We start from the raw sequence: 24,292 nt of genomic DNA, 5'->3' as shown, positions 1-24,292 counted from the left end.
GGCGGCAGGGCGCATGCGCGGCGGGACGCGCCCGGGGCCGGCAGCGGGACCCCACGGCGCCCCCTGGCGGCCGGGCCGGTAACGGCCGGGGAGCCCCGGGGCCGCCCCCCCCAACCCGGAGCAGCGGAGCCGTTCCCCGCACGGTGCTGTGACTTTATTGCGACAAACACCGCCGTGATCGCTGCCCGCAGCCAGCGGGGTCCCGCACCAGGTGCAGCCCCAGCCCCCCGCGGCAGGCCCAGGGCCCCCCGGTCCCCCCCGTGCAGCGTGAGGGGAGGCCGCGGGCTCCGGCCCAGGTCCTGCTGCTGCCGGCAGGGCCGGGCCCGGCGGCGCCTCAGCACCGCACGCTGCTCGGCGGCTCGCTCCCGAGGCACCGGGAGGCTGCCCGGGGCCGGGCCCGGGCCCTGGGCTCCGCTCTCCCCGCGGAGGCGAGGCCCATCCCCCTCTCCCTCAGCCCTCTGTCCTCCCCGCTCCCAGGCACACGCCCGGCCTGCTCCGGGAGCAGTGAAGCAGTCCCAGGTTGTTCGTTTCTTCGCAGATTCGAGCGGATGAGTTTCCTCTCGAGCTCTGAGTCTGAGAGGCCCGCTGAGGAGGAGAGGCAGCAGCACAGAAGGGAAGCCCGGCCGGCGCCAGACCCGCGCTCTCTGCGTGACCCAGGGACACGCCTGATCCGCTATCACAGCCTGCAGGAGGCCTGGGACACCTTGGAGTTGGTTCTTCTGTTCAGCGCGTTGCAAATAAACGTACCGGTGTCCATCAGCTTCTGCAGGTCCACGCCCTTCAGGGAACAGAAGATACCAGAGGCGTTGGTGCCAGCGCTGCCCCGTGAAGCTGCCCAGTAAGGACTGGCACCACTGGGACACAGCAGCAGGGGCCGAGGGAGGCTGCAGGGTGCCGAGACGAGGCCCTCGGTGTGATTCTGATAGCGGTGGTCAGATCGCACAGCGCTGGAAGAGGGCCAGGACGCGCTCCCCGTGTGGGTGGGACTGCCGTGGCACAGCAGGCCCAGAGCCTGCACCTCCTGCGCTGGGGCTCTCCGGGCCAGGCTCTGCAACCCCCCTCCAGCCCCAACGGCCGCCACGCGAGGCTCTCGCTTACCGTGTGGATGCCCAGGCCGTTCAGCATGTACACCAAGTCCTCTGTAGCAACGTTTCCCGATGCTCCTTTGGCATAGGGGCAGCCTCCAAGGCCAGCAACAGAAGCATCAACCACGCTCACACCCATCTGCAGGCAAAACCATTCTCGGTAAACTCCCCTTAATTAAAGGGCAAATCACGATCCTGCTCCTGAATCCTCTGGTTCACAAGCAAGCACAGAAGAATCCTGAGGAAGCATGCAATGCTGCAAAGTAAGAATCTTACCTGAAGTGCTACCAAGATGTTGGCAAGAGCTTGCCCATAGGTATCGTGGCAGTGGACAGCAAGAGCCCCAACTGGCACCTCCTTCATGACCGCCGTCAGCATCTCCCTCATGCTCCCTGGGGTCCCGATGCCAATGGTGTCACCGAGGGAGATCTCGTAGCATCCCATCGAGTACATCTTCTTGGAGACCTGTCCAAAAGCCAAGACACGTACTGAGCAGGCAGCTTTGTCGTGACTTTCCCCAAAGCTGGATGCCCACTGTACGGGGAGCAGAGCATGCTCCCCGTGAGATTCCTCTGGGAACAGAAAACTCCAGGTCCACCCACCTCCCTGAGTTCCCCCGTCCACATCAGCCAGACCACCCACCCTTCCTGATGTGTGGCAGCAGATCGACTGGGGGGGTTTACAGCTTTCTCCCCATCTTTGGTTAAATGGCTCAATGCATTCTCCAGCCCCCGGGGTCCCATTCGCGTCTTTATAATGGAGTCAAAAACCTCACAGAAATTCTGGTTATATTTATCAACTCACCTCTGCAACTTTAGCTGCAGAAATCTTCCCTTCATAGGGACATCCAAGGACACAGGAAACATATCTGTAGTTAAAAAAAAAAGGTAACTTTTAACCAGAGAATTGAAGTGAGATTGTACAAGCCATTTGCTGCACACACTGTGAAGCATTTTGCATTCTCTATGCAATGGAAGAATTCTTTTTTTTTTTAAATACATATTTATTCTACAGTTGCTTTGTCCATGAAAATGAAAAGTTTGCTAAGATGAGAGCACATCAGACCGTTAGGTTTTATATCTATCTGAACACTTCAATGTGGCACGTCTGCCAAGAAGCCAACATTACTTCAGATTATTTGATAAAGCTGAAGATGTAACAAATACATGAAGGGTGAATCCACATGGAGTGTAAACTGTCACGGGCCATCCAGAGTTTGCACTGAGCCAACACCTCCAACTCTACCAGCGTGGTGCTGTTTCCGAACTAAAGCTTCCCAACGCACAGAGCTCACATCTGCTTGCACCCATCCAGGTAGAGACACTGCCCCCAGACAGTGAAATTTAAAAGAAATTTCCCTCCCCGGTGCTGTGTGGGCTGTGCTCCAAAGGGAGAACCTCGAGCAGCCACATTTCCCCCGTGAGCTGCTCGGTGCTGAGCTCACAGCAGAACTCCTCACCCCCGGACGGGAATGCTGGCTGCTCGCGCGGCGCTCATCACTTCGCTGAACCTCTCCAGGCTCTCCTCTATGGAGCAGTTGATGTTCTTCTTGGTGAAGAGCTCTGACGCTGCTCCAAAGATGGACACTTCCTTGGCCCCCGCTGCCACCTGCCAACAGAAAGCATTAATTAAAGTGAGATGATTTATCTTTCAAGGGAAATGACCAGCACAACCAGGACTGCAGTTCTCCCCTTTTATAGAAAGAGTTTTTCCTCCCAGTTCTTCCCCGGATGGCCTAATTCTTTCCTCAGTTCATTCTACAGCAAAAACACACGACATCCTGGTCTATCTTCAGAACAAACAGAAAGTTACAGACGTGACAACAAAGCCACATGTGCTGGATGCAGTCGTGAGGGCTGTGGGACACGCAGATGGGCCTGGAAGCGTCATTGCCCGTTAAAAGAACGGACAAGTTTTTACAGTTACTCTAAAGAAAACGTACTGAGGTATTCTCTAACATAAACATCAGGTTTCTAGCTCCCCAGCAGAGCAATTCCTTTTTCAAGGAACTGTAAGATGAAACTGCTGCCTACGAGAATGCAAGGGGCGCTTCCCACCCTCCACTGCAGCTGAAACGTTCCTTCACAGGCAGCCCTGCACACAGGACGCTGCCAGCATTAACACTGCGATCTCTTACCGCTGCCTGAAATCCTTTCAGATTCGGGGTCAGCACGGGATAACTAACACCAGGCAACTTATTGATCCCTTGCATGACTTCAGCGTGGTCGGCCATCTGCAAAGGGAACGCGGACAGATTTCTAAGGGTGTCGACGCGCTTGTCATCCACTCCCACAAGTTATAAAACATTTCCTAAAATTCATTTTTGACGAATGGGAACAGCGATACGCAGAACGGGGGGAAACTGGCCTCTAGGGAGCCCACAGCACCGCGCACCTGGACGGACCAAAGGTCGCTCGCCGGCCGAGCCAGTGCCACCGCGCGCACCGCCAGCTGTGCGTGAGCCTGCGCCGCTCCCCCGGGTGCGAAGGGAAGGGCCACGACAGCAGAAGCGCCGTTATTTGGCTCTTCTGCTCCTCGCTCGTTACAGGCGCGGTGCCGAGGGCCGGGGGGGGGGGGTCTGCTCGCCGGGCTGCCGTCCCCCCAGATCCACGCCGGGACGCCCCGGAGCACTGACCTGGGGCACCCACCGCGGCGACACGAAGCTGGTGGCCTCGATGACCTGCAGCCCCGTCTCGGACAGCATGTCGATCAGCCCGATCTTCACGGCCGTCGGCACGATGCTCTGCGGGCGAACGAGACGCACGACGGGGGGGTCGGCCCCGCGCCCGGCCCTCCGCCCGCCCGCCCGGTGCCGGTGCCGGTGCCCGCCCTACCTGCTCGTTCTGCAGCCCGTCGCGCGGCCCCACCTCCACCACCTTCACGCGGGGCGGGAGGGCGCCGGCGGCCGCGGCGCTGAGCTGGGGACAGAGACGGGCGGGCGTCAGCGGAGCGGAGCGGGGCCGGTCCCCGTCCCGGTCCCCCGTCCCCGCCCCGGTCCCCGTCCCCGTCGCCTGTCCCGGTTCCCGTTCCCCTTCCCCGGGCCCCCCGCCCCTCACCGGCCGCAGCGATCCCGCCCAGCGCGGCAGCAGCCTCCGCGCCGCCGCCATGGTTGCCGCCCCCCACGTGACCGCGCCGTCACGTGCCCCAGAGCGGGCGGCCGGGCGGTCACGTGACGGCGGCGGGCAGCCGCCCCCCTTCCCCCCCCCCCGCCCGTACCTGGCCCCGGGCGGCCTCGCGGGGCGGCGGGAGCGCGGCGCAGCGCGGCATCGGCGGGGCGGGGGCGGGAGCGGGAGCGGGCGGGCTGCACCGGGAACGGGGACGGGGACCGGCTGCGGCCGCTCCGCGCTCGGGCTCTGGCCGGGCTGCTCCCGCCGTGCGCTCGGGGTCCGGCCGGGCCGCTCCCGGTCTGCCCCCGCCGCCCGCAGCCGCCCCTTTATAGGCGGCCCCGGTGCCGGCGGCGCTGAGCAAACAGCCCCGTGTTTGCACGGCCCCGGCCCCCCCCCGGGCAGCGGCCCCGCTGCGCCCACCCCGCGCCCGCCCTCCGCAGCCCCGCCACGGCACGGCCCCTGCGGAGCGGTCACTGCCGGTCCCCACCAGCACCGGGTGCGGCCTCGCCACCCACGAGCACGGCGGCGGAGCCCCAGCAGCTGCCAAGGAGCTCGGCTTCAACCCAGCGGGCCCCGCTGCTCCCCGCGGGCCGTCCCCCGCCAGCAGCGCGCCGCAGCAGGCAGCCCGGACCGGCGGAGTGACTGACGGACAGACTGACGGACAGACGGAGCGGGCAGGCGAGAAATGCTCTCAAGAGAAAAGCGATTTATTCAACGGTGACTGAAAGATCATCTTAGACTTCGTACAAGAGACAGGCGGGGGGGAGCTGCGCTCAGGCCACGGCTGTCAGTTCACACCCTCAAGCCTGAGAGCCCAGCCAGGCTGCGCAGGCAGGGGAGATGGAGGCGTGGGTGGCAGAGTTACGAGCAGTCCCTTACCCGGGGCCTTCTGCCACTCCAGAGTCCCTGCAAAACCCAACATCGACACCTGCAAAAAAGGGCAGGGGAAACACTCAGCTGTGGCTTCCGCAGGCGCTCCCCATTTGGTCACCCTGGTACACCCAGAGCACGTTTCAGTCTCTGCATAACATTCCCCACACATTAAAAGCAGTCCTGCACCTTTCCACCCATCACTCGCTGTGTACAAAGGCAACGCGAAGGGTATTTTGGGGCCAAACCTTTGACTGTAGTTTGTTTGGTTTTAGGTGTTGTGTTGTTTTGTTTCGTTTTTTTTTTTTTTTACCTGAGAGGCTTCACCTCTGTTTGTTCAGAGCAAAGGGCACCCCAGCATTTGCGTCACTTACACTTACAGCTAGCGGGTCAGTGTACCTGATCTGAATTGGGGATGTAATACCCGTGATCCCTTCTATGTGTGAGGTTTGTTACTGACCTCATCTCCCTGGGTCAACAGGAACAAAAGGGGAGACGTGTTCCTACCTGTTCTATGGCAGACCAGAAGCCTCTCCTGCCCAGTCCTATCCACTGCTCTGTGTTGAACAGTGACAAAACCTGAACCTGGGATGCTGCAAGAACCTGGTTGAAGCCATCCCAGAGCAAGAAGTAAGTGATGCCAACTGCCGTGTTCTCCCCAGTTTCCAAATGAAGTCAGGTTGGGCCTTCCCACCCCATGCCTTCCCAAGATGGGCTCTCAAAGTGCATTCTCTCTTTTTTCTTCGGGTTCCTTACTTGTGTGGCTGGGGATGGAGTGGGTGAGGACAGCTGCAGCACGTTGTCCTGAGGCCAGATCAGAAAAATGGCATAGACAACTGGTCCTTTAGAAGTGTACCTAAGAGAGCAAGAGTTCAGCTAGGTGAAAAGCCCACAGGAGAGAGATCCGCACAAGCCTGACCTTTCCAGACAGCACGAGAACACCAGCTCACCTACTGGCACCATACAGGGGTCACCTACTTTCCCCTCGTTCCAAAATCAGTCACTTTGAACCCACCATTTAGCCAGTAAGCACTGGCTGATGAAACCTAAACAAAGTCCACGCACGTTTCCTAAAAGCGAATGTCATCTGTCCTTTCATCAGACTGAGGTCAACAGAGCAGATACGCTGTCGTATGCTGATCTTGTCATTGTTCTGCATTTCGAGGCTGAACACACTTGAGCACACTCAGAACTAACAGCTCCGTTTTGTAGCACTTCTGGCTCTTGATTCGCTCACTGTGCTCTTCTCAGCAAGTGTAACAGTTGGGTAACAGTACGCAGTACTATTATATAACAACCTAAAAGCAAATATCACTACATTTACAGACTACATGCATTTAAACAAACTACATTTGTGCAATTCAAACTAGCCACGACCACTACTTAAACAGTCCTGGCAGCAACAGCGTAGGATTTTTTTTTAAGGGAACAATTGTTTTTTAAAATCATGTAAGATGGCTGAAGCCCTGATTTTTATTCTCTTCTTTCCAGCAGGATATTTCTTAGATAACACCCTGGGGCAGTAAGTGAGCGCTCCAGTTGTAGGATGTTACCTAAAAGCCATCTGCCCCTGATGGCAATGCTCCAGCAAGTACCAAGTTTAATGACCAATAAAGAAACCCCAGCTTCTTTAACCCGAGCTGGAGCAGCTGCAGGATGGTACTGAACAACGGAGTCCTTACCAGACAGTGCCTGTGTCCTCCATCTGTACTCTCCATGGCTTCGATTCATAAATTGCCTCCCCGTTAGTGTCCAGCCACCTCCCGAGGGCCAGAAGCCTTTCTTGGAAGATGGGAACAATCACTCCGTCCTTTGTAGGGCCCACATTGAGAAGGTAGTTGCCTCCAAAACTCACAGTTTGCACTAGCTCCTGCGGCAGATAAACAAAGGTAACAAACTGAATTATCTTCACTTCTGACAACAAAGAAACCTGAGGAGTGCTTTGTCCTCCTCCAACACTCCTTTATCTCCACCTGCTTGTACGAAACACAAGACAACTCTTTCTGTGAGTAACAGGGTGAAGGAAATCTGTAATTCTCAGTAACTTCCCTACACCCGTGATTTTGATTTCAGGTTTCTTACCTCTATGATACTTGCTTCATCCATTAACTCATCAATGTGCATGTTGCTTCGATAGCCCCAGGAAAGCTTGTCAATGGAGGAGCACATTTCCCATTTGTGAGCTGGCAAGGTCCCTGGTTTGTATTTGTCAGCACAATTGTAGTAGCCTCCATGACGGCAAGAGCAGTTATTACACCAACGGTCATTCACAACAACAGTGTCCTAGAAAAAGGAAACATAACTCAGCAGGAAGAATGTTTTGTCTTGGATGTTTCAGCTTGCCTTTATCCCTCCCAACTTACTTTAGGCATCTAAGCTAGGAGCCTAAGTACTTAACACATACACGTGCATACGTAATCAAGAGAGAGTGAGAGAGGATCCTCCAGAAAAGTCTGAATACCTCTCTGGAAGAATGTCTCTCTATTCACTCAAGCAGAAATCAAGGGAACAAGGTTCCTGGTCTCCGAGCCTTCCACACGTGCTGTAAAGGAAAAGGCTTGTGTTTTCTGCCTCAGGTTATGATTTGGATCCTAGAGGTTTCTCTTGGAAAAGTCGGTGTGGACTTTCTACTTTTGGTGAAAGAATAAAACATGTTTGGCACCTGTCAAGAAGGTTTCTGATCGCATTCATATCTCACTGCTGCCAGGCCTTCCACACCTATAGAATACCACAGGCCATGAAGGATAGCCGAAAGAAGTACCTTGACAGGACTATCATTATAAAGCCAGGCAAGGAAAGAGGTAGAATTCCAGTACGAGTCCGGAGCTTCCCAGTCTCCATCCGACCAAATCAAATCTGGTTTATACCTGACAAAGAGATGAACATTATTTCAGAACGACTTATTTGCTCCTACCCCAAAGGAAGCATGTCACAGCACTGTGTTTCTTGCCTCTGGAGTCTGCTTTCACTTCCTATTGTCTGACATTACCAGGAGGTTCATGCTATCACTTCCTGCTTCAGAAAAAGCTTTAAGTGAAGTTCTTGCAGCAGCAAAGAAAGATGATCACAGCTCAAAGTATGGGATGCAATTCTTCCAAACGAGAAGATTGCGTCTCAAAGGCAATTATGAGGCACGTTCTTTACTTGGTACAATGGGCACTGTGAGCAACAGGTGTCCAAGCTGGGTATTCTAATCAACATGGGGAAGCAAAGCAAGGACGTAAATTCACAGCGAAATCGCTCTCCTACTCTAATAAATAGCTTGCTCCACTTTCAAAGCTACTCTGCAAAAAGGTAGTATTAAAGGGCATTTCTCTCGCACAAAAATTTGCCCCGACCTTACTGTAAAAGTCAGACTGCCCAAAGAGCAAATGCGAACCCCTTTTCTAATTACCTCAAATCATTGCTGCTAAGTAAATAGATTTGCCTTGGCAAAAATTAACATTTGTCAACAATCTTCTCTGCATCCACTTTGCAACTTTCTCTACAGAATGGAAACCAGGAAACGCTCTTGAATCCTGACTGGTTGCAGCTCTTACTTTAGGACAAGATCATAAAGTTCTGGCATTGTCTTCTTCAAAACGAAGTTCTGGGTCTTGAAGCCACTTTCTTTGTCAGCTAGGTAGAGTGGATTAAACCACTCTAACAGAGAATGATATAGTCCATAGCGTATGTTGCTGAAGAATAGAAAACAGAGAGGAAAGAGTTAGTCTGGCAGTAAGGACTGAGAATCAGTGGCAGATATATTATATAGTAGCAGTAATAATAATTATTGACATTATTATTTCACAGTTTCATGACTTTGCAAGCACTACTATTTTCATATTAAACATCATTTTCCACTGTTTGCTCAGAACAGCCATGAGAATTCAATGCAGACAGACAACAAGAACAGCAAAGCTTGGCTGTACCTCTCCCTGAGGGCTTGTCCCAGCTCTCCTACAAGGTCACGGTGGGGCCCCATATCCACAGAATTCCAGTTCCAGGACACGGGTGACCCCCAGTTGGTGAAGCCTTCGTGATGCTTCGTGGTCAATACCACGTACCTGCGGGGAAATGGCACCTGATCAAGATGACAAAGGAACAATCTCAGTCATTTCCAAGCCTCACTGGCAAATCTGATACCTATACATGCAAGGGATGGAATAACCATACTGTGAGGAGTCCTCTTTAGAAGTCCCTTTCATTGCCCTTAAGATTTAGGAGAAGCGACAAGAATAGATGTTTTAAATGGATTGTGATGCTGGAAAAGGATGAACAACGAGACTTAGGAAGTCAGAGCGGCCAACCCCTCAGCACCCTGGGCATGACCTGTCCGGGACCTCCAGGTGCTGCTCTGGGCCCCTGTCCCCTCAGGGGTTTCAGACACAGCCTCCATCTCCTCAGGGACCCCCATCCCCTCAGGGGCCCCGAGACTCGGCCCCATCCCCTCAGGGGTCCCAGCCCCATCCCCTCAGGGACCCCCAGCCGAGCCCGGCGCTGACCTGGCGCCGGCCCGCTGGAAGAGCCGTGCCCACTCGCGGGGCTGGAAGTCGTGGGCCGTGAAGCGGGGCGCGAAGTCGGCGTAGGCGGTGGCGGGCGGGTAGCGCTCCCGCACGAAGCGCTCGTAGTCGGCGCGGCGCTCGCCCTGCCAGTGCCACCAGAACCACTCGGAGCCCCAGGCCGGCACGGAGAAGACGCCCCAGTGCACGAACACCCCCACCTTGGCCCGGTCGAACCAGGCCGGCAGCGGCCGCGCGTCCAGGCTGCCCCAGTCGGGGCCGTAGCGCGGCGCCGCCACCGCCGGCCCCAGCGCCGCCGCCAGCCACAGCAGCGGGCCCGCCGCCATGCCGCCGCCTGACGTCACGCGGCCGCCGCCATGGCTACCCGGGGCCGCGGGTTCGAGGCTGCGGCCGGCCGCGGGGTGGCGGCCGCCTTCCCTTCCCTTCCCTTCCCTTGCCTTCCCTTCCCCGGCCCGGCCCGGCCCGGCCCCGCCGCGGCCCCCTCAGCGCGTCCCCTCCTCCGGCCCGACCGCTGCTCCGTGAGCCCCCCGCCCCCGCGGCTCCCGGGCCCCGGCCCGTGCCGGGGGATCCGGGCGGAGCCCAAGGGCCCCGCGTTTGGGCCCTGCCCGGTGGCGGCCCCGCGGCCCTCGGGGCGCTGGCGAAGGGCCCGGGCCCCGCGCGGCTCCCCCGGCGGTTCTGCGGCCAGGGCTGCGCGTTGTGGAAGTGGCCAAAGCGTCTCCCGAGCTCCTCGTGCCGGGAGCGGCCGTCCCCGCTGGGGTGTAGGCGTCCCCCGGGGGACTGCGGGCCGGAGGTTACAGAGGACAAGGCTCGAGCACGGTTTTAATGTTTAATCACACAACAGCCAACACTGTCTGCGTGGCACAGGTTGGGTTTCCGTAAGCTTGCTGAAAGAAACGTGGCGCCTGCAGCATCCCATCGGTCTCACGATTTTCGACGACACAGTCCCTAATCCCCAGGGTTTTTGGCGAGGCGGCCCCGGCACCGCTCCCGCTGTTCCCTCCCGCCTTTGCCGGGACACGAAGGCCTTCTGTCACCTTTTGTCACCTCCTGTCACCATGCTGCTACCACGGCGCGCCCCCGCACGGCACACAAGGCCGGCTTAATAGCTGCTCCGCTGCTACACAGCGACGCGCTGCGAGCGCTCTGCTGACGGCGCTCGTATAAATAACCCTGCTCGTGCCTGCGGGGGCGCTTACAGAGGTGTTTGTGGTGGCTGGGGACCGCTGGAGAACCTGGAGGTCTGCAGAGTGTTTCACTTGAATGCAGTTATATTTTAAGGGAGATGTCACTGAATGTAAGAAAAATGGGTTAAGAGGTTACTGGTGGACAGAATGGAGGCCGGGCAGGATGAGCTGCCACAAACCACCTGGATTTGCTGTTTTGGGGTACGGCATTACCCACTGCCTTGCAGCTCTCTCACCGTAACATGGCACCGGTGTCTTGGCAGCCCGGGGACTGGCAGTCCGGGCAAGTCTGGGCACTTTATGTCCCAGCGTCCCAGAATAAAATCAGCGGGAGCTGGGTCCATGCCAGGCACCTCCCAGGACCTCCATAAGAAGAGAAAATAAAAGCAATCCAAATGAAAAATGATCCAGAGGCTCCCACCAGCCTGAGCTCAGACTTCCACTGCTGCCTGCCTACGTTATGCGCACGTCATCCTCGCAGACGGTCTCTACCACAGAGGACTTGTGGGCGCTGTCTGCTTCTGGGCTGTCGTCCGTGCCCCTCAGCCGCCTCTTGAACCGGAAAAAGACCGCCCTCAGGGAGGAGAACAGCTCCTTGCTCCGCAGGGCGTAAATGATGGGGTTCACCATGGAATTGAGCAGGCAGAGAACGCTGCAGAAGGCAAACACCTTGCGCAGGTGATTGGTGGGCTTGGCAAAGATGCTGTAGATCATGAGAATGAGGACCGGCGACCAGCACAGCACAAGGACGGTCAGCACCATGACGAGGGTCTTGGCCAGCATGACGTCCATTCTCATCCTGGTGTTTTGCTTTCCCACCTGCGCCTGCTGCTTCCCCATGTACGCCACGTGCTGGTGAGCCCTCCACAGCACGTGTGTGTAGGCGTAGACGATACACCCTAGCAGGACCATGACGAGGCAGACCCAGCTGGACAGGTAGTTGTCATCCACAAAGGGGAACAGCTCGGAGCAGGTCGAGTTGAGCGTGCAGCAGTTCCAGCCCAGGATGGGCAGGGAGGCAGTGGTCACACACATTGCCCAGAGCACCCCCAGGGCTGCCCACGCTCTCTTCCTCGTCACAAGGAGCTTGTATTCGGCGGGCCGGCTGATAGAGACGTAACGGTCCACGGCTGTCAGCAGCAAGCTGCTCAGGGAGGCTGTGAAGGACGTGTTCACCCCTCCCAGCTTCAGCAGGAACAATTCTTTAGAGGAATCAGTTTCATTAAGGACGTGGAAGTTAACAAAACTGCCAACAAAGATGATGCTGGCCAGGAGGTCAGCCAAGGCCAGGCTGCTGATAAAGATGTAGGAAGGCTTCCTCCTGGTCCCAGGGGAGGAGAAGATCAGGTACAGCACCACAGAGTTCTCAAAGATGCACAGCGTCCCAAAGAGGCCACAAAGTGTGGCAATGCTTATCTTCTGTGCTTGGGTGCTGAGGACCATGAAGCACTCCATGAGCTTGCTGTTTGCACTACATTTGGAGGCATTTTCGTACGTTTTACAGATATCCATAGTAGTGAACTGGAGCCAGGAGCTTGCAGGGAGCGTTTCAGCTTCCTTCTGCACTTCAGGTGCTCTGAAAAAGACCAAGGGGAAGGTGAGGGACAACACCTACAGGAGCACAACGAGCAATAAGCTCAGCCTCGCAGTGACATCCCTCCCTTTACGCAGAAGAAGAGCCTGGTGCAACCTACTTTCAGGTCCACAGAACAAATGTGGGAGACGACTTCCAGCCTTTCCCAGCTGAGATCCAGGCTTTGTCCTGCTGGGTCCAGCCGCCACAGCTCTGGGCACCGCATCTCACCCTCACTGCATGAGGGAAGCGGTGGTGCTGAGACCTGCCCGTGCCCCGGGCCGGCTCTGAGCAAGGCTCCAGGGCTCGGGGCTGGAAGCACGGGAAGGGGCTCCCGGTGGTGCTGGGCTGTGGCTGGGACAGGGCCAGGCTGGAGGAGGACGAGGGACACTGCCCGCTGCCTTACACAACAGGGGAACGAGGTCACCCCAAGTGGGTTAGAGAGCAGGCGAGGAGGCGGCTATGGGATCCGCTAACGCTGCCTGATTAGCAAAGTGGGGTGCTGTGTCCTGATGCACTGCCAGCTCGTACCCCACCGCTGTAAAAGCCCACGGGATGGAAACCCCAACAGCACCCGCCTGGCTTCCAGCACCCAGGATCCCAAATCCAGGCAAAGGGGCCAGGAGTTTCCACTGCTGGAGGAAAGCACTGAGCTGGCAGTGTCCCCCTTCTCCCAAAACAGAAAAGCCACCGTCACCGCCCGCCCTCAGCTCTCTTTCAGAAGGGAAAATGTCCAAACAGCGTGAGCCAGCGCAGGCAGGCTGTGGGACAGCAGCTGCCGGGCTCCAGGCACCGGTAACCGACCGACTGCGGTTTCTCCGTGTGGTGTCCGAGATTCAGCAGTGACGGCAGCCGTCCTTGGAGGCTACAACAACCAGCAAATGACCAACGTGCTGGAAAACCCTGTCTGCAACATATTAGTGACAGGTATGTTGTTTGTCTTTGCTACTTCCTTCCCGTTGGTTAGCCGGTCCCTGACCGCCACCACTGTTCCTGTGCTGCAGACACCCTGCAGCCTGCGAGGCTGCCCGGGGCTCGCTCAGAAGAGCCCAGCCCCGCACGTCGGGGCTTGGACATCAGCGGCTGCAGGGCGTTCGGTTGCACATTGCAGCTGGAACATTTCAATCCTGATGTGCATTTCTTGGCACGTCGGACCAGAGGGGTCCTGGACTTTGAAATGTCGCTTAGCGTGGCAGCAACCCTCCCCGTGCTTACGTCAGGCCCTGCCATGGGGCAATCACACGGGAGCAGAGATGTTGCACTCCAACCCTAGTGCTCCTGCTTCCTGCAGCTCTTCACGGAAACATTACAAGCGCAGCAGTAATTAGTAACTGCTGGTGTTAAACCTGACCACCAGAGAGATGGACTGCGCAGCCAGAGGGACTGTGACGTATCTCGGGGCTCACCAGGGGCCACTGGGGCAGCAGCTGCCTCCTCGAGTACCCAAAACTCCCCCGGCCAAACCCTAGCATCCAAACCAAGACATCTCTTAATTAAGCAAACTCCAGCATCACCGTGACATCCATTCATTGCAGCCAGCATTCCCAGGACTACCCTAAATTTCCAGTATCTGCCTTTATTCAATGTCCAAAGAACATACCGAGGAGCTTGGAAACAAATGAACAGTAGGCAAGAGATGGAAGGTGAGCAAAATGCTGTCCCTTGTGGTACGTCACTTTGGGAGGGAATTTGGTTATAATGGCAAAACAACTCCTGCACTGACTGTTCTGGTACAGCTCTTCCATTAAGTTGACATAATTCAGATAAGCCCTTAGGTTCAAAATGCAGTTACTGTGCTGGGCTCGTAGCAACCAGCCCGGCAGCCCAGACCTCCTCTTCCCACATCTGTTGTGTTTCAGGCTGAATGACAAGGACGAGTCTCTTTGCAGTTTTGTCTGAGCTCCCCCCCAGTCTTTCTTCAGCTCCTGTGTCTGTGAGGGAAAGCACAGGGCTTTGCTCCAGCACAAGGTCTGCGCGTTTGCAGAGGCTCCACAACCTGAGAACACAGGCGGGGCTGAGAGCCCGTCTCCTTGCACGGTCTGACCCTTCTTTTTGGCCACAAAACTGCTTTTTCCTGCCCAGGAGACATCCTTCTGTTCTCAGATGGGCTCCTGCGTTCAACCATTAGTTTCTTCATGCCCACTACCTCCTGCGTGCTTCAGCTTCTGGGAAAAAGCCAACCCAGGGCTGGATCCCGGGGAGAGCTTTGTGGGGCAGGTCCCAGTCCCACTTCCAGGGAGGACGCCCCCTTCTGCGGGGCAGCAGCTCCCCTTCCCCGGGAATTACAGCCCAGGCACTGCTGGCATCCCTGCCAGAGACCCTGCCTGCGGTGCTGACCTTCCAGCTCAGCCCCAATCCCTCCTTCACAGCCAGAGGCTGCGGGGATTTCCTGTGCCCCTGCTCCCAGAGGACAAACTCCCCTCCCAGAAGAGCCAAGTGTCTCCTGCCAGCAGGATCTCCCAGGATGGGGAATATTCTGCCACAGTAGAGCGATGGAGAAAGCCCCAGACAATGCCAGCAGCAGCAGCAGAGTCCCAGGAGGCAGCACACAGAGGCAGCACGCTGAATGAACAAGAAGCCCAGCTATCAGGAATAAAATGCAGATAAGGCATGTGGGAATGTGGCAGATTTCTGGGGCCACGTCAGTGACTGCCAAGTCTCTCCAGAAGCAGCAGAGAAACCTCCCCCTGCTAGATCTGATTGTTAGCCCACTCGCTGCAGCCTAATAACTCCGCTGGCTTCAAAGGAAATTAAATCTACAAGTGAAAAAGTCCTTTTCCATTCCAGTGCTTTGCTGTGACTGATTTCAGCTGTCAGACTTCCAATGCGTTGCACACAGCAGCACGGTTTCTGATCCCACTTGGGATGGTTTCTTCATTTACACAGACATCTCAGAATCCTTGTGATAAATAAGATAACTTACTGGTTGCTTAGATAATGTAAAATTAAATTTTCCTGCTGCAACCAGACAGCGCAATGTTCCTGCAGCACTCTGAAAGTGCTGGCCTTGAATTTTCCATCACCAGTATTTCTGAGAGATTTGGTCTTTGCAACAAAATGCAGCAATCACATCATATGAACAAGTGAAGTGATTTATCTGAAAAAAAAAAAGTAATTAATTTCTTTCACATTTCACTTGCTGAAAAAGCAAAATATTGTTTGCTTTACAAATATTTTCGCTTGTATACAATTTCTTGTTTTAGTTGCAGGAGAAGTTTTGGCATTGTTTTGGAAATAGCTGTTCATCCCAGCTTGCCCCTCTGCCCACACTGAGCAATGCCCGCAGTTACCTCCCTGATGCTAGGAACTCTCTGGCACAGGTGCCGCACCGAGGACTATTCGCTTTATTTCTTTTCAGAGTCACGATTTGTTCACGTGTGACTGTGCAGAGTGACAGCGTTCAAAGCACACAGGTGCACGGCCGCAGAGCAACGACACAAATGCCAGCGCAGGTACAAAGCATGGCAAAACTGCTGCTGCTGCTCCACTGAAACCACCGCATGCGGAGCCACAACCATCAGCCAGCGCAGAGTGCTCAGCCTGGGAGCTCGGTGCCAGACTCACGTTTGTGAGGCAAACCTCTGACATATCCAACGTTAATATTTCCTAAAACCAGCTGTAAAGAGCCAGTCTGCAATCCGCTATTTAAACACTTACCTTTTTTGTTCTTGTTAAGAAAGCATTCATCCGAAACACAACATTTTCCCACTCTGTGTTACACATGGCACTGCAGTTCATCCCGAGTATCAGCGGGAATCTCCCCAACAAACCCTCGGTGGCAGAGCCTCCCCAGACTGCGTGCGTGCGTCAGCACTGTGGGCTCCCAGGTACGATGCCTTTTACCGTGAGAAAGAGGATCCTTGGCTGCAGGATGTCCCTTGGGGCAGCGAGTGCAGCCACTCACCTTCTCACGCCTACGCTTCGGCTGCGGACGGTCGGGGGCTTCCCACCCTCAGGCTCCCAGGGCAGCTCGTGCAGCTGCGGACGGTGCCTGCTTCCCCCTCCTGTCACATCGCTTCTGGTTTCATCTGGGCTCCTCGGTACCGTTCTGTATGATTCCCCCGGGCTGCAAATCCATCAGTGCGAATCGTTTAGCTGGTTTCTTGCTCTCTCTCATGTTCTTTTGGTGTAAGTGTGTTTCTTTCCTTCCCCACTTCCCCTCTGGGTCTCGTGTTCTGCCTCTGGCTGGCAGCACCTCGCAGCCACCCTGCCCTCGGCTCGCTGGAAGCGTTTGCTCAGCCCCCCTGAATCCTCCGTGCACACGCAGTGGCTGAGGCAAGAGACTTTCGGGATCTTTTCCTGATTTCTGAGGGAAAGTGGAAGAGGAGGGGAAGGACGCGAGCTGAGAACCAGACATGGAGAATGTGGTGTACCTATGGGTGTGCAGGGCTAAGGGCAGGCTTGGGAAGCCGCCGTGTGCGCTGGCCTGGCCCCGCCAGCAGCCACAATCCCACCCCTGCGCCCCTGGGCGCACACAGCCACTGCTGCGTGCTCCGTGCTAAGGCCAGCGGGACGCGCACCGAGAGGATTTTCTCTTCGCCAACGTCAGGGCAAGGAACCGGGCTCCGCCGCGCCGCCACGGCCCGCGGACCCCCGGCGGCCCCTCCCGGACCCCCCCGGCTGCGCAGGGCGAGCTCCGGCCCCGGCCGCCCCCGCTCCCCCCGCAGCCCCGGGCGCGCTCCGCGGTGCTCGGCTGCCCCCGCCCGGCGGAGCGGGGAGCCCCGGCCCCTCCCGGCCCCCTTCCCTTTCGGTCCCCGGCAGCACGTAGCGGGCTGCAGAGCGCCAGCGGAACGCCGCGGGCTCCTTGGAGCGGCTCTGGGCTCGTGAACCAGGCGGTCGGGGGGCGCAGGACTCCCCGAGGGAGAGCCATGGGGGCACACGCAGAGGTACAGCAGCCGGGGGGGGGGTGTAGCTTCCCCAGCGCAAGGGACTTCCCCCGCAAGGGACTTCCCCCACAGCGCTTAGGGTTGTACAGCGTTCTTCACGGTGACTTAAAGGGAGTTGAATTGCTGTTCCACAGCGAGCTTCCCACTCCTCGCCATCCCCAGAGCGTTTTGGTTGCCTGCACCCTCTGCCCACAGAGGTGTCCGGCTGGTGGGCACCGCACGGGCCCTCTGCGTGCCCTGGTGCTGCCTTGGCCCTGAGCAGAGGCTCCGCGGAAAGGCGCGTGGGCAGCAGGGGAGAGCACTTGTGAGCTGGGTCTGGCTCAGCAGCAGCTTCTGTCTGCGGAGAGCAGCAGCTGGGGCGGCTGGCAGGGCACAGCTTGTGTGACGGGGAAATTGGCACCTGCAGGAAGCTTGGCTGTGCTCTGTGGGAGCACCGCAAGTCTTTATTTCTCTGATTTTGGTATGTGCCAAATGTGAAAAAGGAAGAGTGGCTCAAGGCTGGGGGTAGAGGCAGCACTAGCACTGATAAGGTGTCAGTCAGAGAGATGGGGTTGCTTCGTACTGCACCCCTAGAGGAAATGCTTAGGGGAAAAAACAACTTACTGTCTTCTGCGTGTTGTGGCTCACATGAGTGAAGTGTGGCTTGTCTGCTCTGGCCCTGCAAGCAGAGCCTGTCCTGAGAACCACCTCTGTGTGTGTTGTGAGGTGGGCTGAGGGTGACAATGCTTTTCCTGCTGATAGGACGTGAGAGGTATATTGATTTAACTGGGCTGAGGTCTCTACAGGCCTTTGTGACTCACTGGTGGTGTGGATTTCAGCAGGGAGCTGTCGGAACAGCGAGCCTGATGGGTGTGACTCGGGAGTCATGCTTGTACAAAGCTCTGACATCAAGCCGCAATGAAGCTGCTTCAGAGCAGACTTTGTAATCCCCCTGGGCACTAAAACTCAGGGCTTCAGCGAGCAGTGTGTGTCTGCAGTGCTGTTGCTCAGGGTGCTGAGCCTGTGGTGCTGCGTGCGCGCACGCAGGTGTGCGGGGCAGCTGCACGAAGGAGACAGGAGCTCAGGTGCTGGTTTCAGCGGTGCAGAGGAAGAACCTCTGGCTCTGGAGACAATGCAGCTTGGGTAGTGCTGGACAAGGACTTAAGTCACATCCATTTAAGTTTACATAGAAAGTATCTTTAGGTATCCTGCCTCTGTTTTCCTTAAAAACTTACAAGGAGCTTTAAGCTATTAGAGTAAAAAGTTTCATTAAATTGTTGGGCTGCTTGCCTTGTACCTCTCTCAGTAGTTACTCTGGAGAAATTCAAATACCCACCTAGTTCCTGTGGATTGCTTTGAGAACCAAAGGTCCTCTGCCAAAATAGAATAAAGGATATTCTAAATGTTACCCTATATTTAATATTTTCATGTGGATTTTTAAGAAAAGACAAAACCAACAATTCCCACATGAAAAAACAAACAAACAAAACCCTTAGATTGTAACCCTGGTTAACGTTTGCCTCAGGTGATACCAATGGAGACATGTAACTAGTTTCAAATGTGTCATGGGAAGCTTCGTAACCCCAAGACCTTTACTTTTTATGGCACTTTTAAAACCAAGTGCCACCGGAAGCTTGTCACCTGTGGAATAAAGCTGGGGCAACGGTTCACTGTTGACTTAACAAATGATTCATCTGTGCTGCTTGCTTCCTGAAGCGCCCATCAGTGGGTATTTCCACCGAGCTGCTCTGGCACACAGGTGCCCGTGGTTAGATCCAAGAGTGTGAACAAAGGTCTGGGCTCGGCTATATCACCGCATGTTGTGCGTTACAGCGAGGCAGGCTTTATTTTACTAACGCTGCAGCGAAGGGAAGGCGGGCACAGCGCTCCTCGGCTGCAGTGAAGGAGCCCGGCCATGTCAACGCGGGGAGAGCCGTTAACATCAGAGAGAGATTCCGCAGGGCCGAACCCAGCCCAGGTCCCCGCGTGTAACGCCCCCGCGTGAGCTTTTTTTCACGGTTTCGCTGCTTTTGACACTGAAAATCCTCCAACTCCTTCTGAGAGTCTGGGGAAGGCGTGCAGGGAAACACAGCTTCAGCCCCCTGCCCGGGGGTGTGTGGTGAACCCCCGGGGCCCCGCTCGCAGCCGGGGGCGTTGTGGGGCCGCCCCGGCGCCGTTCCGTAGCCGCCCCGTGAGGAGCCCTCAGCGGGCCCGTGCCGCGCTCCCGACCTGCCCCGCGGCGGGGGGATTCAAACGCGGGCCCCGCCCCGCCCGGCGCCCAGTCTGCCCCCGTCGTCCCGGCAACGGGCGGGGCGGGGCCCGCATTGGCTGAGGGGGCACGCCGCGGGCTCCCATTGGCTGGCGCGGGAGGGGCGGGGGGAGGAGGGCGAGGCGCCGTGCCGCGCAGGGCCGTGGCCGCCATTTTGTGTGGCTGAGCGAGGAGCGGCGGCGGGGTCGGCGGAGCGGTGCTGCGCGGGGGGGGGGCGGCGGGACGTGACGGGACGGGACGTGGCGGCGGGCGAGCGGCGGGGTCGGTTCCGAGAGGCCCGCGGGTCTGTGCGCGGGCGGACGAGACGGACAGAAGTCGGTAAGGGAGGAGCGGCGCGGCGGGCCGGGCGCTGCCGCCGCCATGTTGTGTGCGCCGCGGGGCCGGGGCCGGGGCCGGGGCCGGGGCCGGGGCCGGGGCCGGGGCCGGGCGGGGGCGGCGGGCGGCGGCAGCAGCTCGGTGAGCGCCGGGACCGACGGCCCGCGGGTTTAGCGGTGCGGGGGGTGCGGGGGGGAGGTGCCCCCTTCCCGCTGGGCTGCCCGAGGCCCCAGGTGGCGGGGCGGCGGGGGGTGCGGTGCGTGCGGGAGGGGACGAGCCGCGGCCTGAACGGGAGGTAACGTCAGAGCTGACGGGGAGTCGGTTCCCTAACAAAAGGGGAAAAAACAGCCCAGGGATCAGCAGGGGAGCTCCGCTGTGAGAGCTGGAAGAGGCTTCGGGGCGGCTCGACGGGCGGGCCGGGCTCCGCGCTGTGCCTGCCCGCGGAGCCGGGGGCGAGTGTTGGGGGAGGGTTCCTTCCCACTCGAGCGATACTGAAGTGCCAGCTCCCTAGGGTTTTATCCCAAAGTGTTTTGCGCTGTATTTGACACCCCCCCCACGTCCCCCTCAGAAAAAGGGTAAAGTTCTTGCTTGCCTCTCCTTAATTATTTATTAGCAGATACCTAGAGCATGATGAAAATGCTGTTCTCTGGGGGATGCAAAGTACGATGATGAAGTTAATGTAAATAGATGAATGCTACCGTGGTTTAAAAAAAAAAAACAAACACAAACGTTTGAAGTATCTTGTCAGCTTTAACAACTAAGATGTAACGGACTTAATTCTGTGAATTTTAGCTACTTTTGATAATGTTCACAAGGGAAAACAATTTTCTCCTAATCTGACATCAGACTCCTTTCTCATTTATGCAGTTGGACTTCTCCCATTGGAGCTTCAGTGCCGAGAATCCGATGTTGGGCTCGGCTACCTGGCTGAATACAGCAGATCATCCCATGAAAACTTCTATTCCTAGCGAAAGGAAGGAGTCCAGTAAAAGGCACCACCTACTTTTTCAGGCTTGGAAGCAGGAAAGGGAGCAAGAGTTGGAGGGTGTGGAATCTGAGAAGGCCACTGAAAGGTAAGTGGGGCTTGGGGGAAATAGTATATTGTAAGAGAGTCAGCTTGAAGGTGCCATGTGTGATAATATCTGTCTGTCTGCTTTAGAAGTCCAGTTCTGAACGGCTGCTTTCCATTTGAGCTTGTTTTCAATTCACTTTGAGTTTTCAATCTGTCTTCCCCAAGTATGCTCAAGTCTGTCTCTGTATGCTACCCTCTACACTCCTGCCCCCATCTCCCTCCAAAAAAAGTTGTTTGGGAAGTGGATTTCACCCCTACCTTGCTGTGAGTTGCTGTGTAATGCCTGAAGAGTATCAGGAGTCATCACAGTCTCTCTTGGACTTACCAGAAAGACTAGGGAGTGGCTTTATCAGTGCAGACTTCATCCAGATCTTCAGGTGTGACAAAAGCTTGGTTTGAATGTCTTCAGGATTAAATACTAGTGCCTTACATCTGGTGCTGTGTTTGTGAGCAACATTATCTTTCACATTCTCCTAGTAGCATCTCTTGCTGTGGAGAAAAGCAGCGGTATGTTCAGTAGCTGGGCTGTCTGGAGAACCAGCTTTTTCATAACCGGGTAGACTGTGACTGTTGCCGAAGGGAACTAGTGTACATAGAGTTCCTGAAGGTTAAATTGATTCATGATGTGCTGGTCAGCCATTAGCAGCAGAATTGTCAAGACAAGCCATTGTAGCCACTCAGTGTCTTCCACTAGGAAGATCTGCTACACTGTAATGCTTCTTTTTTCTTCAAATTCTTCAGTTTTGAAAAACAAAAATCCAAACTTTTCCCTGCTTTTTTACAGGTGACATTTAAGTTGAAGATGGGTGGTGGAGAGAGATTCAACATTCCAGCTCCCCAGTCTAGAAATATTACCAAGAACCATCAGCAACTTAAAAACAGGCAGAAGAGTAAAGACCAGAATTCGCAGATGAAGATGAACTATATGAAGAAAGAAAGAGGACATGGATGCAATTCATCATCTGGTGCATGGCAGGCCATGCAGAAAGGGGGAAAGAACAATGCTCATTTCCCCAATAATCAAAATTGGAGCCCTAATTTATCAAATCGTAACCTGTTTTTCACACCTCAAACCAATCAGAACTATGCTGGAGCAAAGTTTAGTGAGCCACCCTCACCAAGTGTTCTTCCCAAGCCACCAAGCCACTGGGTACCTGTTTCTTTTAAACCTTCTGATAAAGAAATAATGACATTTCAGCTTAAAACATTACTTAAAGTCCAGGCTTGAGATGGAATTCTTCATATTTTAAAGTTATTTAAAGTTATTTAAATTTACAGGGTTTCACATTTGAGAATAATTATTCGTAAATGTAGATGCACAGGTATACAGAATTAGATGTTCTTGCTATGTATAGTTAGTCAGTTGCAAGAGAAGGGACTGGGTAGGGAAACTTATACTCCCCTAGTGTTTTACCTCAAAAGTTAAGTGCTCTGGAATAGGCGTTTTCCCTAGAATCACTTTAACCAAATCCTGAGCTGTCACCATTTACTATGTTTACTGTAAATGGGACTCTCTCTCAAAATTGGAATTATGACTCCTTTTTGCGTAGGGCATTAGAAAACCAGCTTTTACCTAATTTAATGCAGCATTAACTGAAAAAAAAATGCACTGAAAGCTTTAGTCAGGTACTTTGCCATTCAAACGTGTGTCAAATTTGCTAGTTAAAACTGCAGAGCAGAGTTCCCTAGCAGAGGGGAGTTTTTACCTAGGTACTAGTGAAAATAATTATTACTAGTACTGGTGATTGTTCTTTAATACCTGTGAGCTTTGACACTCAAGCCTGGGACTGAAATTTAGATCTAGGAAACTCATACATGTTCTTGAAAAGATGGAAGAACACAACAAGGAAATGTGTGTTTCAGTCTCTCCAGCTGTAGCTATACTTCATTGGAATCTCAAGTCAGACTGTGCCAATTAATAACATACTTTGCATTGCCAGATGACTGCCAAAAAAAGTCCAAAAAAAATCCTTTGTATTCTGATTGCACTGATAAGTTCTAAAATATGCTTTTGTATCATTTTCTAATTGTCAAGAAGCTGGAGCAATTCTTAAGCGAGTCTTCAATTGTTGTCCTGTAACAATTGCTTTAAGCTGCAGTATCTTGTGGCAGGTATAAAATGTTCTCATAGGGAAAAAAGAGCCATGTAAATAAGTGTAAAACGTTGTAGCATATGTAAATTTATGCTGGGCTTTCCTGCACAGAAGTATTTTTAGTATAAAACTGCTGAATGTAAGATGACCATGCTGAGTACATGGCCTGATTTTAAAAAAAGATATTTTGTTAAAAAGAAATACAAACCATAAAAGGACATTTCTTCACTTGATACACAGTGAATGCATACATTTTACTTTGTTGTGAGCTCATTTTCAAAGTAACTCAGTGCTAAAGAGGCTTATTTAGAATTTTGTGGTAAAATTTAAAAAAAGCTCACTTTTAAGACACCGATTTTTGAGTGTATAGGAGAGGTGCGGGTTAAGTGATCACAGGCAGTAAGGTGCTTATAATCTGGATGTTTCACAAGAAATGCAAAGGGCAATTTGGGTGCTTAATGAAGTACTGTTAAAATGTTTGTTTCTAAAATTAATGCTACAACATTTTGTAACAGTATTTACTAAAATTTGTGAAGTTCAGATGTCAACATGCAGATTTCAGTGCTGTTACAATTCAGTTGATCCTGTAATAGAAATAATCTGAACTGTGATAGTCTGAGGTTCTGCACTAATCTAGTACTGAAGAAGTGGTTTAGTTTGAAAGGGAGTTCTGCAGATTGTGAAATGTTACTTAAGATACCTTCCTATGCATTCAAAATGCATTGGCAGCTAGGTGAATGTTTACAAATCTATTTCTTCATTGGCAGTCTTAAAACTTTGTGACCTGGACCTTCACCAGTGTAAGAGCTGTGTCCCAGTTACAATTGTGTATACTCTATTTCAAATTGTCAGTTACTGTGTATGTACAAATTGGTAACAAAAAAATTAAATAAATTCTTCCTCCCCCATCCCCCCAAGCATTTATTTATTTTCAGGTGGTAGTGGAGAAATGGGATTGCAGCATTCTGGCATTCAAGAGTTCTATAAAGCACTGACATTTAAGAATACCAATTAATGTACCAAATGCCTCCACCCTTATTGGTAAGTGGCCCCAAACCAGCCAGGATTGCAAAAAGCATCAGCAACCTTAGAAACCCAGGTGAGCACTCCATGTGTCTCTTTAGGCTATGAATGTCAGAAGAACCTGGAAATTACTTAATGAAGGAGGTTTCTACACTGACAGTCCTCTCATCCATTCTTACCAGTGATTGATAAACAACAGGCTTGAGAATTAATGATAAGGGCATTCAGGAACCCCCCCCACCTGTTACAGGGCTGCCAGGCCACACCCAGGAAAGCTGCACTTGGGAGCAAGAGGAGCTAGTCTGAGTGAGTGCAACCGAAGTATAGCTGAGTA

General features: G+C 54.4%; 4 protein-coding genes across 6 annotated transcripts; 1 reads left to right on the top strand and 3 right to left on the bottom strand.

The window, feature by feature from the left end:
- Positions 1-139: 139 nt before the first annotated feature.
- Positions 140-4,225, bottom strand: HMGCL (3-hydroxy-3-methylglutaryl-CoA lyase). Its single transcript, XM_035562283.2, has 9 exons — positions 4,142-4,225; positions 3,920-4,003; positions 3,721-3,828; positions 3,223-3,318; positions 2,545-2,693; positions 1,890-1,953; positions 1,362-1,550; positions 1,099-1,224; positions 140-778 (listed from the first exon to the last, which is right to left on the bottom strand). The coding sequence occupies exons 1-9, from the start codon at positions 4,190-4,192 to the stop codon at positions 677-679; spliced, it is 969 nt and encodes a 322-aa protein (XP_035418176.1). The 5' UTR covers positions 4,193-4,225; the 3' UTR covers positions 140-676.
- Positions 4,226-4,878: 653 nt separating this feature from the next.
- On the bottom strand, positions 4,879-9,923 carry FUCA1 (alpha-L-fucosidase 1). Its single transcript, XM_035561953.2, has 8 exons — positions 9,547-9,923; positions 8,974-9,108; positions 8,602-8,739; positions 7,824-7,929; positions 7,145-7,345; positions 6,745-6,932; positions 5,819-5,918; positions 4,879-5,120 (listed from the first exon to the last, which is right to left on the bottom strand). Exons 1-8 carry the CDS (start codon positions 9,888-9,890, stop codon positions 4,980-4,982), a joined length of 1,353 nt encoding a protein of 450 aa, XP_035417846.1. The 5' UTR covers positions 9,891-9,923; the 3' UTR covers positions 4,879-4,979.
- Positions 9,924-10,376: 453 nt separating this feature from the next.
- On the bottom strand, positions 10,377-16,419 carry CNR2 (cannabinoid receptor 2). 2 transcript variants are annotated; one of them, XM_035561954.2, is made up of 2 exons: positions 16,226-16,419; positions 10,377-12,324 (listed from the first exon to the last, which is right to left on the bottom strand). In XM_035561954.2, exon 2 carries the CDS (start codon positions 12,258-12,260, stop codon positions 11,202-11,204), a length of 1,059 nt encoding a protein of 352 aa, XP_035417847.1. In that variant the 5' UTR covers positions 12,261-12,324; positions 16,226-16,419; the 3' UTR covers positions 10,377-11,201. The 2 variants fall into 2 exon arrangements, with proteins under 2 accessions (XP_035417847.1, XP_050571107.1); XM_050715150.1 differs by having other exon boundaries at positions 15,979-16,248.
- Positions 16,420-17,078: 659 nt separating this feature from the next.
- PNRC2 (proline rich nuclear receptor coactivator 2) lies at positions 17,079-23,847 on the top strand. Of its 2 annotated transcripts, none has more exons than XM_035561963.2 (3): positions 17,079-17,207; positions 20,638-20,843; positions 21,627-23,847. In XM_035561963.2, exon 3 carries the CDS (start codon positions 21,645-21,647, stop codon positions 22,068-22,070), a length of 426 nt encoding a protein of 141 aa, XP_035417856.1. In that variant the 5' UTR covers positions 17,079-17,207; positions 20,638-20,843; positions 21,627-21,644; the 3' UTR covers positions 22,071-23,847. The 2 variants fall into 2 exon arrangements, with proteins under 2 accessions (XP_035417856.1, XP_035417855.1); XM_035561962.2 differs by lacking the exon at positions 17,079-17,207 and adding an exon at positions 19,587-19,773.
- Positions 23,848-24,292: the final 445 nt, after the last annotated feature.

This window comes from Cygnus atratus, chromosome 23 (genome assembly GCF_013377495.2).
Source record: "Cygnus atratus isolate AKBS03 ecotype Queensland, Australia chromosome 23, CAtr_DNAZoo_HiC_assembly, whole genome shotgun sequence".
Classification (NCBI taxonomy): Eukaryota; Metazoa; Chordata; class Aves; order Anseriformes; family Anatidae; genus Cygnus; species Cygnus atratus.
The sequence above is the reverse complement of the archived record's forward strand: the minus strand, read 5'-3'. Positions and strand labels throughout refer to the sequence as shown.